The sequence below is a fragment of the Castanea sativa genome, chromosome 4 (genome assembly GCF_040712315.1).
Source record: "Castanea sativa cultivar Marrone di Chiusa Pesio chromosome 4, ASM4071231v1".
Taxonomy (NCBI): Eukaryota; Viridiplantae; Streptophyta; class Magnoliopsida; order Fagales; family Fagaceae; genus Castanea; species Castanea sativa.
The window spans coordinates 44,946,818-44,966,722 of NC_134016.1; the positions used below are offsets into that span (position 1 = coordinate 44,946,818).

General features: G+C 34.1%; 1 protein-coding gene and 1 pseudogene across 1 annotated transcript; one reads left to right on the forward strand and one right to left on the reverse strand.

The window, feature by feature from the left end:
- The first annotated feature begins 8,906 nt into the window (after positions 1-8,906).
- On the forward strand, positions 8,907-11,034 carry LOC142632077 (phenylacetaldehyde oxime monooxygenase CYP71AN24-like). The gene is made up of 2 exons (XM_075806500.1): positions 8,907-9,856; positions 10,245-11,034. Exons 1-2 carry the CDS (start codon positions 8,924-8,926, stop codon positions 10,857-10,859), a joined length of 1,548 nt encoding a protein of 515 aa, XP_075662615.1. The 5' UTR covers positions 8,907-8,923; the 3' UTR covers positions 10,860-11,034.
- Positions 11,035-13,935: 2,901 nt separating this feature from the next.
- Positions 13,936-16,940, reverse strand: LOC142630370 (phenylacetaldehyde oxime monooxygenase CYP71AN24-like; annotated as a pseudogene).
- Between the last annotated feature and the right edge of the window lie 2,965 nt (positions 16,941-19,905).

Genomic DNA, 19,905 nt, shown 5'->3' on the forward strand with positions numbered 1-19,905 from the left:
CTATAATGGGAGGGTCTGTCAACTATGCTTGTAACCAAATTCAATAGAGACATGGAGTGGCAACTCAGTTGGCAAACTGGGCTAGTAGAGTTAATGAGTTTCATGTCTGGCTAGAGGAAGTCGCCTCTGACTTCTTCAAACATTTGTAAAACAAGAACTAGTAGTCTAGTTCCTTAATGCAACTACTGCTATTTTAATCAAATTAAAATAAAAAGGTTAAGATATTGTTATGGCATTATGTCCCCATAAGTCCTCTCTCAGGAAAGTTCTACCTATCCATGGCATTCTTTAACATGGTTTTAGACATTTAATTGACTAGCTCAGAGAAGACATATCACATACAGATCACAACACATAAATGCTTTGAATTCCACAAATTGCTAAATTGTATGATATAATACTAGGGCCTTAACGAGTGTAAAAATACCTTGCAAATCATTGTTGTAATGCAAAATATTTTTGAACTCACAGGGTTACAAGTACTAAACCACCATGACGCTATATTCTATGAGTTCTACATGATGATGACACAAAATAAAGTGCTTTGACATTAATAGTTTTACTCATTGTTCACAGATGATAATGACACAAAAAATAATCTCATGGAAGACTGGAAGCAAAATTGAAATTTTAGAACAATAATCTCATAAACTGAATGCAATTTGATTTTGCTAACTTGTAATAGAAGATTTAAACTTTGTCAATGGCAAAGGAAGATAGAGAGAAACTCTGAGATTTTGTGTTCTTTTAGAGAGAGGGAGAGTGCAGATGAACCGGCGGGAAACCAAGCAAATAAGAAAAAATTTAGGTTTTGTTTTAATTGATTTTGAAGAAGGTTATTTTAGTTTTTTAATTTTGTTCCACCTAAGCAAGAAGCATGTGCTTGTCACATGCAACAAGATTCTGTTAAATATAATAGGAAAAATAACATCAGGGTGCAAAGCGTGATAAGTGTGCAGTTGAATAATTTAAGGTGCAAAGTATAATTTAACGCATAGTTTAGGGTGGTAAAATGCAATTTCCCCCATATAAAATGACAAAATGAAAATTAGTTTTAATGGGGAATATACCATATTAGATTCGGATTCAATGCAATGCAGTCGCCACATGATGTAAGATGTAAACATTTATTGAATTTTATATATATGTGTACGATTTTAGACCCCTTAAACATAACCAGATTAACCTAATTATTTAGCAAAGTGATTAAATTAGGTAAATTATGCAGATCTAGGTTAACACATATAAATCATATCATGTAAAGCAGAGGAAAAATAAATAACACAATGATATGATGACCCAGGAAAACCAAACTGGTAAAAAACCTAGGGAGGATTTTATCTAGTTATCCTTAAGGTAAAACTGAATCCACTATGAAAGAATTGAAGTTTACACAATAGCGACTTAGACCACTAACATCCTATTGCTACCTCGAGTAGGAAACTTACTACCACGACCACATGACAACTCCGAGTCCACAGACTACTTCTTTCTTAGATTCCTAGTAAGCACAAGCACTCCCGCTTGTATATCTTTAAGCTCTTGAATCTGCAACTAAATCGATCATCAAGCTCTTGACATAATTTAGATCTTGATAACCCTATGTGTATGTGAAGGCAAACACCTCTAAATCTCACAAGAGATTCACACACACAGCACAAAGAGTCTTAGTAGCAACTCTAAAAACGTGGCTAGGGTTTTCCCTTTTATACCTAGGGCAAAACATAAAACCCTACACGTAAAATGAGCTTAGACTGAGTTGGAAAATTCTGCAGAAAAACAATCTGCACAACTTTTGATCGGTCGAGTCTAATTCTCGATCAATCGAGCCAAGCAGAATTGCACAATAAATTTTACAGCAACTCGATTCCAACTTTACATATAAGACACATACTTTGAGCAGTCTAAACAATACTAAAACCTTTTTTTATCATGGTTTGCCAACATTACAAATTAGTGTTCTAATACATTTAAACCTAAAGGTCTTAGAACCTAACAAACTTCCCCTTTGGCAATCCGTGACAAAACACAAACATAACAAAGTGCTCAAAGTTTACATAAAAACACCCCATTAAAAAAGCATAGCCCAATAGAACAAATTCAACCTAACTACTATCCATCAGTTGCAAGTGTAGACAATAGTACGACTGAATTAACTTGTATATTCCTATAACACTTAACAAACACATAAACGCATGTCTGAAAAATACAAGTAAACAGTATAACTTCTTGATTTCACATAAATATAAACTACAAGACATATAACATGCATAACCTCAGTATATAGATCAAAACACAATGTAGCACAATGTGAAACAAGAAACAGATAAACAAAACAAAGTAACTCCCCCTATCATGGATAACTCAAACACAAACATCATGAGTCAAAAAGGAAAATACAAAGTGAAGCACCTAGATACAATCTAAAAAAACTCCACAACTCCAAAAAAAACACAAAATCTCCCCCTAATAACAAAATCTCCTCTCTACACCATATGCACTCCCCCTTTTTGTGACGAATTTCCAAAAGGCACTCACTCATCATCAAAAGGAGGTGGTAGTCTAATACTATCCAAATCCGCTCACAAAGCACAAAGCTCATCATGCATGTCCACCAAGAGCTAACCATGAGCTGCTTGAACGGTTATGACAATCTCCAACATACATCGAATGTTTGAATCATCCTAAGTAGAAGGCGGAGGAACAACAACAGCAGCAGCAGGATCAATAGGCACCTCAGCAGAAGTATCACTTATAAAGGAGGGAGGAGGAGGAGGTACGACACTTGAAGACTCAACCCTAGGACATTTAGAGCTTGCTCTCAACTGAGTAGCCATCTGCCTAAGAAATGTGGCACCTATAGGAGAGATGATATGAATGGGCTCAGACACCGGAAACTCCTCTAAACCAAGATGTAAAAGAATCCAGTGAATAAAAACGCAGAAGAAAAGAGCATGAGCAGTAGAACTACTCTTATAAACCTCTTTCAAAGAATGAATAAACAGATGAGGAAAATTGATAGGAGCATCAGTAACAAGGGCATACAAAAACACACATCGCTCAATAGGGATGGTGTGCAGATAAGATAGTGAACCTCAGTGAGCTCAGCAGTAGTGATCCGAGGATCAGAACACCACTGGATAGAAGACTTAGTGATGTAAGACATGATGTCGTCTAAGGGAGAAGACTCATCATAAGGGTAGACAGGATGCTGAACAAGAGGCATACCAAGAGCTTCAGCCACTACCAAAAGAGTAATGGTGTACTCTTCACCTCGTATCCAACTCTTAAGCAAAGTGTTGGAATCCTAGACGTGGATAGAGAGGTTCGAGTAGAACTCTCTAATCAAGGTAGTTGGAAGGGGATGAGAAATATCCAACAAAGACAATCAGCCCCGACGCTCAAAGTTATGTCTAATCTCACTATCTAGCTCGTCTAACAAAACTTTCCTCTCAGCCTAAATATTCCTCTTAAGATTAAGCATCTCAAAAGTCGTTTGATGTTTCTCACTCAAGAATCTATCACTCTCAAAGGATGGAGCAGAAGTAGAGGAGGATTTCTTGTTGGCTTTAGTTTTCCTAGGCATGATGCTAAGGAAAGGACAAGACACATAGAAAAAAAACCAAAAAGACCAAGAGCGGACTGCAAGTTAGCACAAAACAAATATAGAAATAACAATTCTATATGATGCATGAACAAAATCAACACATGATGCATGCTCTAATGCAATGAGAATAATTTAATTTAACTTTAAAATCACAAAATTGGCTTGAGTATAGAGTTTATGTAAAAAAAAACACAAAATTTTGAAAAACTACTTGTACAATTTTCAAGAAATTGACCAATTGATCATTACACAAGATAGATAACACATTAAAATGATCAAATTAATCAATCTAACAAGTCAATTTCATCAAATTGAATTCAATTGAACAAAATATCCCCAATTCGTGTAATTTCAAGCCCTTGAATTACAATTTTTTCCCAAAACTCCAAATTGATCAAATTAATTCACATAGAACAATTGTATATCATCCCTCAACAAAAACCCATTGATCAATTGTGAAAGAAAAAGCTTAAAACATCAAAAACCCCAAATTTTCTTAGGTTTGAAAATCCCTACTAAATGCATGATTCAATGCATGAAAAATGAAAATAAAAGAAAAAGGAAGGGTAAAATGGTCTTACCAGCCTTAGAGGACAAAAATCTTGCAAAAGAATCGAAGGAAAACGAAAAAAAATTGCTTTGACCCTTAGACCGATCGAAGAGAGAAAGTGTTTGAAAAGATTTGAAATAGTGATGAACACGTAAAACTCAAATATTTTTAAAAACTCTCGGTGCGATTTTCGACTGATCGAAAGTTAGATTCGATCGATCGAAAATGTCTTTGATTGATCCAACAGCGATCAAGTATCGATCGAAACAGACAAAAGTTAACCAAAATTTTAATCGCAATTTCGATAGGTCGAGAATAGTTTCGATAGATCGAAATTTTGGAACAAAACAATTTTTCGAAAAACAAAGCATTTTTATGTAGAAACTCCTCAAAGAAAAGAATTTTATGAATAAAATGTATGAGTATGAGATGAAATGTTTTTCAAAAATACATGTTTTGAACCCAGTTTTCCCAAAAAGTAAGAATTTCAATCAATTCACCTTAAATTCTCAAACTTCAATACACATTTTGCATTTAAACTCAAGGAAGTTTTAATCTTGGATGGCCAAACCAAATCACACACAATAATATGTATAAAGTTTAGCAAAGAGTAACCTGTGCAGTGTGTGCAACTAGCAAAAGTTTGAGAAACATGTGAGGTGATATGTGAATAGTAATTAAGCACAATTTCTACACAATTCATCACATACATTTAAAAGAGACTATCCCTTAAAGAGTTACATCATATAACTCTCACATCTCCTAGAAAATAAGCTTGCAATCATGTAAGTTTCTTGATTTGCCTCATAATATACGCACCAATTTTAATTGATCAGAAACTTATTAAGAATTAGCCGGGATAATGTACACACCAATTTTAATTGATAGAAATTATTATAGTCCAATAATGTAGACATCAATTTTAGCATTTAAACCGAGGTTATACCTTATGTTTTTTTTGTGCATGTTTTACACTTTCTCGAGCACAAAATCTTACGATATGCACTAAGGTGTTCATGATTGGCTAGTAAACAGTGGTGAGATAGTTATTTATGCCTTTCTCATTGAGATCAAGTCTGACAATCAAAGGCATGTGATTTCAAGATCAAGATCATGTAATCAAAAACTATAAACATCTTCCCACACAACATGCACTACAAAGCTCAAACTAGTAAAGTGCAATAAAATAAACTCATCCTAGCTAAACAAAGTACATAAACAAGTTATGTAGAGATAATATGGCTAACCTTGATTTCAAATCCAAGACAAAAATGCAAAACACATTTTGCTTCCTTCCTTTTTTTTTTTTTTTTTTTGGATGAAAATAACAAAAACAACCTAGAATGAAATGCATGAATGTTATGCAATGCAAATCCTAGAAAAATCAAAGAAAACAACAACAAAAACATCCAAACGAAAAGGTCACAAAGAGTAGAGTAATGAAGCACAAGGACCATGTCACTTAGGTTGAGCCTTTTGCATCCAAAGCTTTTTAGATGCACCTTGAGCATTGGAGTTTTTATTCACATTAGAATGATTTCTAACTCCAGAATTGGAATAAAGGTTTAAAACCTTCACCAACTCACCAATAAGTACCATAAGATCTTGTGCTTGAGGCACAGGTACTTTTGATTTATTTGCTCGCTTAGCAGCTTGTAACTTGAAACAGTTTGGACGAATGTGCCCAAACTTTCCACAAAAATGACAAACCCATGCAGGTCTATCATGCAACTTGCCCTTAGAAGGATTAGAAGTCTTAGGTTTAAACTCTTAAAGATCCACCCTAATCTTCCTAAGGGGTGTAACTTCTACAAGTTTGACAACCTCGCACACAAGGGGCTCAAAAAAAGGAACAAAGTTTATAGAATGTGTTTCAAAAACAGAGATGTTTTCTTCAAAAACAGAGATGTTTTCTACAAAACCTAAGCCAGTTTTGTCTGACTGAGACTTTTGAGCATTCATCATATGATCAAGTTTGGAACTAGTAGACCTATCAGTTTGTTCTTTAGCAACAGATAAATCATGTTCCAAATTCTTAACTTTATCAAGTAAAAGCATGTTCTTAGTCTTCACATTATTCAATAATTCATTAGCATCAAACAATTTCACAAGCAAATTCTTTTTATCAAGCTCAAGCAATGCAATTTTCTTTAAGTCTAGATCAACATTCATAGTATCCTTTGCAGCAACTTTGCAAAGTTTATTGTAGGCTTCATGAAGATCTGCATCCTCAGAGAGTTCCTCATCAAAAGGGTTCTCCTCAAGAGCAACACTTTCATCAACTACAGCAGTAGCAGTGAAAGTAATGAAGTTTCTATCCTCATCACTACTAAACTCATTGTCAGAAACTTCATCATCATTAAGGGTTACATCTATAGCCTTACCTTTAGGCCTCAAGTAAGTAGGACATTCAGATTTCATATGATCATACCCTTGACACCCAAAACATTGTTGTCCCAGAGAATTATTAGAAGGTTGACCAACTTTTTCTTTAGGTTTTTTAGTGTTATTAGCCTTAGTGGGATCATTTATCCTAAAATTTCTAGGTTCAGCAGTGTTCTTACCTCTTGCCTTTCTATTGTTGTTCCTAAGAAAGTTTCTAAAGTTCTTGGCAAGATATGCAATCTCTGTAACAAAGAGCTCATCATCAAATTCACTCACATTAACATCATCAACAGATTTAAGAACCATTGATTTGGATTTGCTAGTTTTAGGTAGGTCCAACTCATAGGAATAAAGGGATCCTACAAGTTCATCAACAAGGATGGAGTCCACATCCTTGCTTTCAGTGATGGCAATCACTTTGGGTCTAAAGTCCTCAGTCAAAGATCTAAAAATCTTCCTAACAATTTTAGGTTGATCATAGATTTCACCCAGATTATATGCAGAATTAACAATACTATTAAGTTTAGCATAGAATTCATCAAAAGATTCATCATCAAACATCCTAATGCTTTCAAATCTAGTACTTAATTGCTGCAACTTATTAATTTTAACTGCCCTTATGCCTTCATGCACAGTCTAGAAGATATTCCAAACAGTATGAGCAACCTCAACATTAGAAATTTTTTTAAATTCCTCCATAGAAACAACATTAAAGATAGCATTCATGGCTTTGTTATTGAAAGTGGCAGCTTCTTTCTGAGAAGTTTGCCACTTATTCATAGGAGTAGTGGGCTTCTCCCATCCATATTCAACGGAGTTCCAGACTCTCTCATCAATGAATTTCAGGATGCTTTCATCTTGACTTTTCAGTAAGCATAATTATTCCTATCAAAGAGAGGAGGAATAACAAGAGAGTATCCGTGTTCCATGACAACTAGGGTCAAGTATCAACTTAGAGATCAAAATATCTACACCAAAAGAGCTACCTTCTCTAATACCACTTGTACGTTTTTAGACCCCTTAAACGCAACCAAATTAACCTAGTTACTTAACCAAGTGATTAATTTAGGTAAATTATGCAGATCTAGGTTAACACATATAAATCATATCATGTAAAGTAGCGGAAATGATATGATGACCTAGGAAAACCAAATGGGTAAAAAACCTAGGGAAGATTTAACCTAGCTATCCTCAAGGTAAAACTAAATCCACTATCAAAGAATTGAAATTTACACAATAGCGACTTAGACCACTAACATCCTATTGCTACCTCGAGTAGGAAACTTACTACCACGACCACGTGACAGCTCCGACTCCACAAACTACTTCTTTTTTGGATTCCCAGTAAGCACAAGCACTTCCACTTGTATATCTTTAAGCTCTTGAATCTACAACTGAATCGATCACCAAGCTCTTGACATACTCTAGATCTTAATAACCCTAAGTGTATGTGAAAGTAAACACCTCTAGATCTTACAAGAGATTCACACACATAGCACAAAGAGTCTCAGCAGCAACTCTAAAAATGTAGGTAGGGTTTTTCCTTTTATACCTAGGGCAAAACATAAAACCCTACACTTAAAACAGGCTTGGGCTGAGTTGGAAAATTTTGTGGAAAAACAATCTGCACAACTTTCAATCAGTCAAGTCTAATTCTTGATCGATCGAGCCAGGCAGAATTGCACAGTAAATTCTGCAGCAACTCAATTCCAACTTTACATATAAGGCACATACTTTGAGCAGTCTAAATAAGACTAAAACCTTTTTTATCATAATTTGCCAACACTAAAAATTAGTGTTCTAATACGTATTAATTCTATGGTGCAATTGGATCTCAATCCTAACCAATCCATTAGTCAGCCACCGACAATTTTCTACACTTCAATCAATCCCAAAAAAATTAAATAAAAAACTTGCACAAACAAAACATGCTAGGATTCCCACGTAAATTTATAAAATTATAAAAGACGCATCATTCAACTAACAGTTTGACACTTTGTGGTATTGGATAGATAATTTATAGATTCTTTAAAAAAAAAAAGATAATTTATAAAATGATACCTGACTGTAATGGGCCTAATGGCTGAAGAAGATAATATTATTTTCAATATATTAATGAATCAATTTATGTGATTGAGTTCAATTGAAGAACATGAATCACGACACCAAAAAAGCTATACTTAACTATTGAAAAATGTGAATACAACTCTTGAATCAATACTTTTTTTATAAGTGCTACTGTGAGTAGATGATATATGTAGAAGTAAAAGTAATGGTCCACCGATCACAATCCATCGTATTATCAAATTGTAATAATATGTATGATCATGAAAGAATTGATTATATATACTGGAAGAGCTCGTGCAAAACAGTCACAAGAAATGGCTCTACTTTTGTTGCTGCAGGAATCATGGCAAGAGCTACATAAACTATCCTTCCAATTGAATCCCCTCCTCTCCCTCCTTATCCTCTTCACTTTTCTTTATGTGTTCAAGCACATTAGAAGTGACAAACCAAATTTACCACCATCCCCACCAAAGCTGCCATTCATTGGAAACCTTCACCAGTTAGGAACATTCCCACATCGTTCTCTTCAAGCTCTCTCAAAGAAGTATGGCCCTGTAATGCACTTAGATTTGGGGCATACTCCAACCCTAGTGGTGTCATCTGTAGCTATGGCCAGAGAAGTAATGAAGACACAAGATATCATTTTCTCAAACCGGCCAAAACCTACATGTGCCAATATCTTCCTCTATGGATGCACAGACGTAGCATTCTCATCCTATGGTGAGTACTGGAGACAAGCTAAGAAAATTTGTGTTCTTGAACTTTTGAGTCTCAAAAGGGTGCAATCTTTCCAGTATGTGAGAGATGAAGAAGTTGCAATATTAATCAATAACATACGTGAGTCATGCCTCCAAGAGGCTTCTCTTAATCTAAGTGACATATTGATTGCAACCACAAACAACATAGTCTCTAGATGTGTACTTGGACAGAAGTTTGAAGGCGATGGTAAGAGCGGGTTTGGGCACCTATCAAGAAGGATAATGGAGCTATTTACAGCATTCTGTTTGGGAGATTTTTTCCCTTCTTTGAAATGGATTGATGTCCTTACGGGGACAGTACCAAGTATGAAAGCCACTTTTCGAGAACTTGATGCTTTCTTTGATGAAGTTATGGAAGAACACAAGACAATAAAAAGTAATGAAGAAAATCCTAGCAATAAAGATTTTGTGGACATTCTCCTCCAACTTCAAAAGAATCCCATGCTCGACTTTGAGCTCACTAATGACAACATCAAAGCAATCCTAGTGGTCTCTCTCTCTCTCTCTCTCTCTCTCTCTCTCTCTCTCTCTCTCTCTCTCTCTCTCTCTCTCTCTCTCTCTCTCTCTCTCTCTCTCTCTCTCTCTCTCTCTCTGAATTACGTGTTACTAATTACTACAAATTTTCTTTCATAGATTTTATAAACTGATATGTCAATTTTTTAAGCATATATATGATTACATTCATTGTCACGTCAATTTATAAAATTTTTGTAGTAAATTTTGTAATAACTTTAACTAGTATTTTTAAAAGTAATTTAGATTTTCATTTATTAGATTATTAAAGTAATACTAATAACATTCATGATCACTTCACTTTGTAAACCTTTTATAACAGAATTAGTAGCACCTTTTAACATTTTCCTTTCTATAATTTCAGGACATGTTCGTGGGAGGGACAGATACTACTTCAACAATTTTGGAATGGTTAATGGCAGAGCTTATCAAAGCTCCGAGTACTATGAAGAGAGCTCAAGAAGAGGTGAGAAGAATTATGGGAAAGAAGTCAAAGATAGATGTGAATGATATTACTCAAATGGATTACTTGAAATGTGTCATCAAAGAAACACTAAGACTTCACCCACCAATTCCTCTTATGGTACCTCGAGAAACATCAACAAGTGTGAAATTTGGAGGTTATGACATTCCACCAAAAACAAGAGTGTTTGTCAATTCATGGGCAGTCCATAGGGATCCTGAGGTATGGGATAGGCCAGAAGAATTTCTCCCAGAGAGATTCATAGACAATCCAATTGACTTCAAAGGCCAAGACTTCGAATTGTTCCCATTTGGATGTGGGAGAAGAGCATGTCCAGGTTACACATTCGGTGTTGCTTCAATTGAATATGTGGTTGCCAATCTCTTATATTGGTTTGACTGGAAGTTGCCCAATCCTAGTGTTATGGGGGAAGACTTGGACATGAGTGAAGTTAGCGCCCTTGTTGTGTCTAAAAAAATTCCTCTTCATCTTGTACCATCACTGAACTCTCCTTGATCTGTCTTTTAAGAGATTCATGGATAAGTTCTAATAATGTAATTTTTCTGTGATCTCTTATTTTGTTTTAGAATAACGGCGCACTGCAGTCTGCACTCACTTTCCTCACTTGCTACAAATACAAAGTCGATCAACTCTTGAACTCATACTCATAGACATCTTTAGTTGTTAGTTACGATAATGGGTTTTAAAGTATAATTTTTTATGTCACATAGCCTACCATGTGTACTGCCATGTCAGCATAAATTTTATATATATATATAGATCAAACAAAATCCCTAAATCTCAAACAAATATCTTTGATTCCACCTCACTAAAACTTGACGACAAATTCAAAGAACATTAGTAGAAAAACAAAATCTAACACAAAAATTCCAACTTGAGCATAAATGCGTAATAACAATCGTCCATAAATGTTTTTAAATCAAATGGGTAATTAAAAAAATCCAATCTTTCCATCAGAGTTTGGAGAAAAAGAAGAAGAAGAAGAATTTTTTTTTGAGAATCAAATCAATGGAGACATAGATGAAGAACAACATTGGAGTTTTTTTCCTTAACAAAAAAAGGGGGTTTCTTTTCCAGCATTTTTGTTGGAACCAAACACAACAGAATCGGTACCTAACTTGGAAAGGCATATATGGAAGGTGAAAACGCAGTGGTGACAAACGTAGAAAGAATATTCACTAAGAATGGAGAAAGGGGAGACCATCAAATAGCCTAAGCCTCAAGTTCAGTCCTCACTGTGACAGACCCAACAAGTAGTCTCACCTCTATGTACTCACAACCATAAACGAAATGACTTCATTGCACGCCTCTTATATTAGGTAGTCCCCACCAAATGATGGACAATAAATTTTGGCACAGTGATTGTGGGTTTTAGGATGCCATTGCAAAAATAGGCTGATAGAGAGAAAGTCAGAGTAATTCCTGGGTTGTTGTTTGATAGATTTTTAGATATCTTTATTTTTGTTTGAAGTATTTTGCTAATGGTGACGGTAGATTGAGAGGTTCCATTCTTTGGCAAGGCGGGGAGATGGGGATTGATTAAGGATGGGAATAGAGAGAGATTTTTATTTTGTATTAGTTTAATCTTTAATGATGTGGGGATCCAAGTGTCAATACAATGACGTGGTTTTTTTTTTAAAAGGTTGTGCTGATGTGGTAATCCATGTAGTAGTTATGCAGCAAAAAAATTTATACTTTATTTTAATCGTTAGTCACGTTAGTATTTTTTATCCATCATTTAACAGCAAGGACTATTTTGACTCAACATCAAAAAGTCAGAGATCAAATTGATACATTTGAAATGTTAAGGACCAAATTGAAATATGACATAAATGTTAGAGACCAAATATGTAATTTGCCCTAATTTCTTAATAGTTTTTTGAAAGAAAAACTAGTAGTTTATCTCGTGAAATTGAATTATGACTTGACTCTACTGCGTCTCATTCCATTTAAAAAGTTAAAAATCTTATGTATTGACTTAATATGTGCTTATTAATTAAAGAAGAAAATGACCCATATTTGAAGAGTGTTAGAATATGATGGTTATAAACAATGTTATAAACAATGCTATGGATGAAAATCAAATGGAATATTGAGTGCTATTGCTTATAAATCAAAAGAATGATTTCTTCCTTATAAACTCTTATCATTCGGTAGATTATAATAGGTTGCAAGTTTCTTACTTTGTATAGTTTTTTTTTTAGAAAAAGATAAGTTTCTTACTTTATTATTTTTATCTATTAGTCTGTGTTCCTATCTTTTACTCTCTATTTCTTGGGTTAATTTGTTTAGGTAGTGAGTTTATTTATCTATATGAATGTGTATGCCCTCTTCCTACTAAAGTAAAAAATATCCGGTATCAGTTTATTCATTTAATAATTGTTGAACCAGAACGATGCAAAATTTGTATTTACCAATATATCCGGTATCAGTTTATATATATATTTATAATGCAGATGGTACCAATAATTGCTCATGGACCATTTCCAAAAAAGTTTGGAGCCGAAAGCTCCTACATATCTTTCCTGTTGTTGCTTTAAAACATGTTTCTTGTCCTTACTCTTGAAAAAAAAAATCTGGCATTAGTTTATTTACTTATTTAATCAATTGTTGTAATTCTAATATATATATAGTACCAATAAATTATAATTGCTCAAGGACCACTTCAAAAAGAGGTTTCGAGCTTAGTGGTCTTTTATCAATATTGACAATAATGGTAATATAATATGAGTTTTATCGACATATGCGCTAAAGACATGTATTAATAAACTATTTTTAAAAAATATTAATGAAAAAAATCACTTTTTTATCATAAAAAGATTTCTAAAATGAATGATTAGTATATGCTTTTATGAAAAAAATAATAATAATTAATTTTTTATGATTTTTTATATTTTCTATGAAAATTATGTCAAAACTTTTTTAAAATAGCTAAGGGTACCCATTAACCGATAGTGAATTTTTCTATTTCTTTTACGAAAGCTTCTACATTCTCTGCATGACATTTTTAATTTTTCCATGGCAAACTTAGATTCCAAAGTTTCTACCCAAATTGCTTAATAAATTGGTTATTTAAACGTCTCTTTGTACTCTTTCAAACCTGGATAGATCTAGAGATGTTGTGTGCCATTTTTCACAATGAATTCAATTTTTAACTCAATCATAACTTATTCAAAAGTTAGTTACAACAATTTAGGAGTATTATTTTTTTTTTATTCTAATTCTAAGACTCCCTTAACCTGTTGATCATATTCCCCTTTAATAAATGTATTTCAATACATATGTTTTTCTAACTTTTTAAATAGAACATAGGTTGAAGACAGTGGAAGTGTGGAACTCATGACATAAACAACCAATTTTTTCCAAAGAAATAAATTTATGAATTTAATTATTTATCACATTATTCTAACTAATGCTGTCTACAATTTCAAGAGTTAAGTTTGGTAGCAAGTAGGGAAAGAGAATGCAGTGCACCCTTTAAGGTTGAAGTTCCCAATACGCTAAATTTCTATAAGAGAACACAGAAAAATTACATTATTATGAGAATAACCATAAATCTATTAATCATAGATCAAGGAGAGTCCAATGATGGTACAAGATGAAGAGGAATTTTCTTAGACACAACGAAGGACTTAGCTTCGCTCATGTCCAAGTCTTCTCCCTTAACATTTGCATTGGACAACCTCCAGTAAAACCAATATAAGAGATTGGCAATCACATATTCAATAGAAGAAACACTGAATGTCGAACCTGGACATGCCCTTCTCCCACCTCCAAATGGGAACAATTCCAAGTCTTAGCCTATGAGATCAATTGGATTGTCGATGAATCTCTCTGGGAGAAATTCTTCTGGCCTATCCCATACCTCAGGATTCCTATGGACTGCCCATGCATTGACATATACTCTTGTTTTTGGTGGAATATCATAACCTCCAAATTTCACACTTTTTGTTATTTCTCGAGGCACCATCAGAGGAATTGGCGGGTGTAGTCTCAACGTTTCTTTGATGACACGTTTCAAGTAATTCATTTGATTGATATCATTCAGATCTATCCTTGTCTTCTTTCCCACCACTCTTCTCGAGCTCTCTTCATAGTACTTGGAGCTTTTAAAAGCTCCGCCATTAACCATTCCAAAGTTGTTGAAGTACGTAGTATCAGTTCCTCCCGCAAACATGTCCTTAAATTATAAAAAGGAAAATGTTAAAGGCGCTACTAATTCTACTATAAAAGGTTTACACAATGAATGCATGAATTACTTTTGGAAACATTATAAATAATAAACCTACAATAGTTGCCACTAAATTTATTGCAAAAATCTTATAAACTAACTTAATAATGAATGTGATCAATGCCACATCCAATGTGTACATTTTTAGACCCCTGTAAAACTAGATTGTTTAACTTAATTAATTAACCAAGTGAATACTTAGGTTTATTATTCAGATCTAGGTTTAAACAAAACAATCATATCATGCAAAGCAGCGGAAATATAACGAACACAATGATATGATAACCCAGGAAAACCAAACCGGTAAAAAACCTGGGGAGGATTTAACCTAGCTATCCTCAAGGTAAAACTGAATCTACTATAAAAGAATCGAAGTTTGAACAATAATGACTTAGACCACTAACATCCTATTGCTACCCACCAATAGAAAACTTACTGACACGACCACGTGCAAGCTCCGAGACTACAGACTCCTTCTTTCTTGAATTCTCCAGTAAGTACAAGCATTCCCACTTGTGTATCTTTAAGCTCTTAATGCAGCAACTAAATGATCATCAAGTTCTTGACATAATCTTAATTCTTGATAACTCTAAGTATATATGAAGGCAAACATCTCTAGATCTCACAAGAGGCTCACATATACAGCAACAACAATAACAACAATAACAACAACAACAAAGACTCTAGAGAGCTTTTGGGTACAAACCCTAGATACAAAAAGATGCACTCTCTTCTCTCTCTTAGAAACCTTTAAAAACGTGCTTAGGGTTTCTTTTATATAGTGGGAGAAGTAGGTCTGAAACTCTAATCCTTAATGGGCTTGGGCTGAGTTGGAAAATTCTGCAGAAAAAGAATCTGCACGACTTTCGATCAGTCGAGTATAATTCTCGATCGATCGAGCCAAGCAGAATTGCACCATAAATTCTACAGCAACTCGATTCTAATTTTACATAAAAGACACATACTTTGAGCAGTCTAAATAAGACTAAAAATATTTTGATCATGGTTTGCCAACATTACAAATTAGAGTTGTAATAGATTTAAACCTAAAGGTCTTAGAACCTAACACAATGTAATATATAATTTGTAATTACTTTTTTCTCATGTTAAAAATTGATATATCCGTTTATAAGGTTTATGTAGTAAAATTTATAGTACCCCACACATTACTAATTACATTTTAGTAATTACTGATAGATCAATTTATAAGGTTTATGGAGTAAAATTTATCATAACCCCATATCATCACACTATAAAAAAAAATTAAAAAATTAAAAAAAAAAAAAGGAAATTTTTAGAGAGAGAGAGAGAGATACCAATAGGATCGCTTTGATGTTGTCATCAGTTTGCTCAAACTCGAGGAGAATATCCATGAAATCCTTCTTATAATTAGGATTTTCATAACTACTTTTCATTGTCTTGTGTTCTTCAATAACCTCATCAAAAAAGGCATCAAGTTCTCGAAAAGTGGTTTTCATACTTGGTGTTAACCCTGTAAGAACATCAATCCATTTCATAGAAGGGAAAAAATCTCCCAAACAGAATGCTGTTAATTGCTCTGTTATCCTTCTTGATAGGTGCCCCAACCTGCTCTTACCATCTTCAAACTTCCGTCCAAGTACACATCTAGACACTATGTTATTTGAAGTCGCAATCAACATGTCACTTAGATTAAGAGAAGCCTTTTGGATGCACAACTCCCGTATGTTATTGATTAATAATGCAACTTCTTCATCTCTTACAAATTGGAAAGATAGCACTCTTTTGAGACTCAAAAGTTCAAGGACACAAATTTTCTTAGCTTGTCTCCAATACTCACCATAGGATGAGAATGCTACGACTGTGCATCCATAGAGGAAGATATTGGGAGCTGTGGTTTTTGCACGATTTGAGAAAATGATATCTTGTGTCTTCATTATTTCTCTGGCCATAGCTACAGATGACACCACTAGGAATATGCCCCAAATCTAATGGTCCGTTTGAATTAAAGGGGAGAAAGGAAGATTAGAGTAGAGTAAATTTAACACAAAATTAACTTATTTTTAGCCAACATTACTCTATTCTCCTTCACTTTCCCTCCTTCCTTCCTCCATTCAAACAAGCCATAAGTGCATTATAGGGCCATACTTCTTTGAGAAAGCTTGAAGAGAAAGATATGGGAATGTGCCTAACTGGTGAAGGTTTCCAATTAATGGTAGCTTCGATGGGGATGGAGGTAAATTGGGTTTGGCACTTGTAACGTACTTGAAAACATAAAGAGAGGTGAAGAGGATAAGAAGGGAGAGGAAGGGATTTAGTTGGAATACTATTTTGTGTAGCTCTAGCAGCAATGATAGTAAAGCCATTTCCTTTTAGTGTTTAGCATCACCTCTTCAAGTATATATAATAGATTTCCAAAAGTTTAGTTATACGAATTTCTGAGGTGTTGTGCTTTAAATTCTTCAATTGAATTCAACTATGTACATGTTTGATTAATAGAGTAAAGATAGTTTTATCTTTTTCAAATATAATTGCGATCCACCGCATTACCAGTAGTTGAATGACGTGTCTTTCATAATTTTATAATATGTGGATGGAAAGCACTTGTAGCTGTGGAGCTAAAAAGCTATATAGCTAATTTAGCTCCACCAAAACACAAAAATAACCATACAACAGTGGAGGTAAAACTATTTTTTTTAGCTTCATTGCAACCGTGCACATTTATCTATGGATGTGCACTGTAGCTTAGAGCTAAAAAAAAAATTATTCCCTACCCGGTTATGTGTGTGGCTGTGATGATTGTGTATAATGGATATATTATTTTATTGTAGTAGATATCTTATTTTATTGTAATATTTATATTATTTTATTGTGTTGAAGGCTAAAATAGATCCTGTGGGGGGTAAAAAGATCCCGATGGGAATGTGGGCCTTTTGGGCCGTGTTAAGGAAGGCCGACCTGCTCCTGGGTTTAGAATTTGTTAGTACTATGGTTCGGTCCATACGCCGAGGGTCCGAGGCTCCAGCCGAGGGTGAACTTACCCTCGGATAGACACCGAAGAACTCGGGATTTCATAGCAGAGATTAGGGGATGACACGGTTAAGGCCAATGGTTAAAAGGGATGAACCCTAGAATGCCCCAGAAGCACCGATGTTGGAGAAATGTCAAAGATAAAGGCTGCTACCTTAACATTAAAGACCCTGCACCTACCACCCTGGCCGCATTGATGGGGAAGTGACACCTGAACAGTGAGAGAGAAACTTCTGGTTACTATTCAAAGGCACTGAGAAAAGAAATATTTAGGCCAAGGGGGAAGTGGGGCAACACGTGTATAAAGTATTCAAAGGAGTAGTATTTAAAAGGGGGGACGGACTTTTTGTAAAAAAAAAAAAAAAAAAGAAGAAGAAAAGGAAAAAGAAAGAAAGAGAAAGATATAATATAAGAACAACTCTCGGCTTACATCCGAGGAAGCAGACTTACAATATTCTTTGTTGATTCTAAGTATTTGCAATCTTTAGTTTGTCATTGAATCCTCACACACTCCTAACCTGGGTTTCAAGCCCACACTCTACAAATTCATATTGTTCAAGGCTCATTGGGCCTGAGCCCATAACTGTCCTTGGGGCTAGGTGCAATTGTGCACTTACAGATCCACTGCTACAGCATGTGTGTAAGTAAAATAGATAAAGTAACTTTTTGTTATGCCAAATAACTAAATTTTTAGCTCTACAGTTGTGGATGCTCACATTGTACTGTTGGTGACAATACAAAGCATTATTTTTCCCTTAAAGCTAGTTTCCATTAAAGTTATATTGATCGGTTTTAATTTTCTTTTCTTTTTGATAATTTCAATTTTTTTTAAAGTTAGTCTTTCAAAATATATATATATATATATATATATATTTTGGACCTTGAATATCTCTGCTGAAAACAATAAGTGTTGTTAGTTAAATAACAAAATCCTTTAAAAAAAAATTACATATTGTCTGAGAGGTACAAAAATCTTGTCCAAACAATAGTTTTTAGTGTTTGAATACTAAAAATTGTAAGCCCCCCAAAAAGAAAACTGTGTTTGACAAAAGTTTTTTATCAAGAGTGTTTGAGTCAAAATTCTTAATTTAGAGTCTTTAAAACATGTATTTTGAAAACTTATCCATACCAGTTTTAGTTTTCAAGTAACATTGTTGAACGGTCTTTTCGTAAATTAGTTGAAAATCATAGAGCCCATTGCAAGACTTAACTCCTTTTTTTTTCTCCCATGGGCCCACCACTTTGTCTTTCTTTCTTCCTTTTTTTTTCTTTTTCTCTCTCCTTAAATAAAATAGTATTCTTTTAATTACTTTAAACAAAAAAACATACATATGCCAAATACACAACTATGTTTTCTTATATTTTAAAATATGTTATTTGAAATATAATACCAAGCAAATTTGCATTATAAGTACTTTAAACACGTATTTTCACAATACTTTTTAAACTACAATTTTTACATAATTTTGAACAACAAAACTTTGAGCACCACTACCAAACAAACCCTTACTCTGAATTTTTTTGTATTTTCTTTGTTTGGCGTGGCGAAAGAAATCGGAGACCTGATGATTTATTTTCTTTGATACCTTTATCAACTAATCCATGTTAATGAATCTCATGTAGAATTTTATGCATTTAGATATTCCCTTTAATGATGATCCTCAACCAAAAAAAAAATTCCCTTTAATGGAAGGGCGCCCTAGCTAGTAATGTGCATGAAGGCCAGCGAGAGTGAGAGAGATTGATATCATGGGACCAGAAAGGCGGTAAGGAATTTAAAAAATGATAAAGAGTTTTTGACAAAATTGGTTACTTTTAGTGTCCTAGACATTACTATATGTGGCCAAAGATGAGAAAATTTGACGGAGTAAGATTTGATTGGTATCATAATCCCTGTTATACTTACCCAAATTTGTCAATGTCAGTGGGACTACGCCTATTATTTAGGTCATAGTAGCAAATTCTACACAAAATGTATTTTATGTTGAGAGAAAAGGAATGGTCATTAACATGGTGGATTGGGATTACATAGAGATTATGATTAAGAGTTTGGAGACTTCATACCATGGCCCGAACCATGGAATCGAGTCCAACCAATTCCTATGTTAACTTATTTTTTTATAGTGGAGAAAATATTTAAAAATGAGTGCCCTCATTTTTAAAAATAGTTATGATATAGGTTGGGCCTATCCTAGACATGGACCCAATAGTACGCCACTAATCAAATGGATTGGGGCGGAGATATGGGAGTTGCTACTAAGTTTAAGTCTAGAAATTGAACATGACCCTCTATGTAATGTA

Excerpts from the sequence above, each read along its gene's own strand:
- LOC142632077 (XM_075806500.1), top strand. The coding sequence starts at position 8,924 with ATGGCTCTACTTTTGTTGCTGCAGGAATCATGGCAAGAGCTACATAAA. Across the intron at positions 9,857-10,244 it reads ACATCAAAGCAATCCTAGTG|GACATGTTCGTGGGAGGGAC; the intron begins GTCTCTCTCTCT and ends CTATAATTTCAG.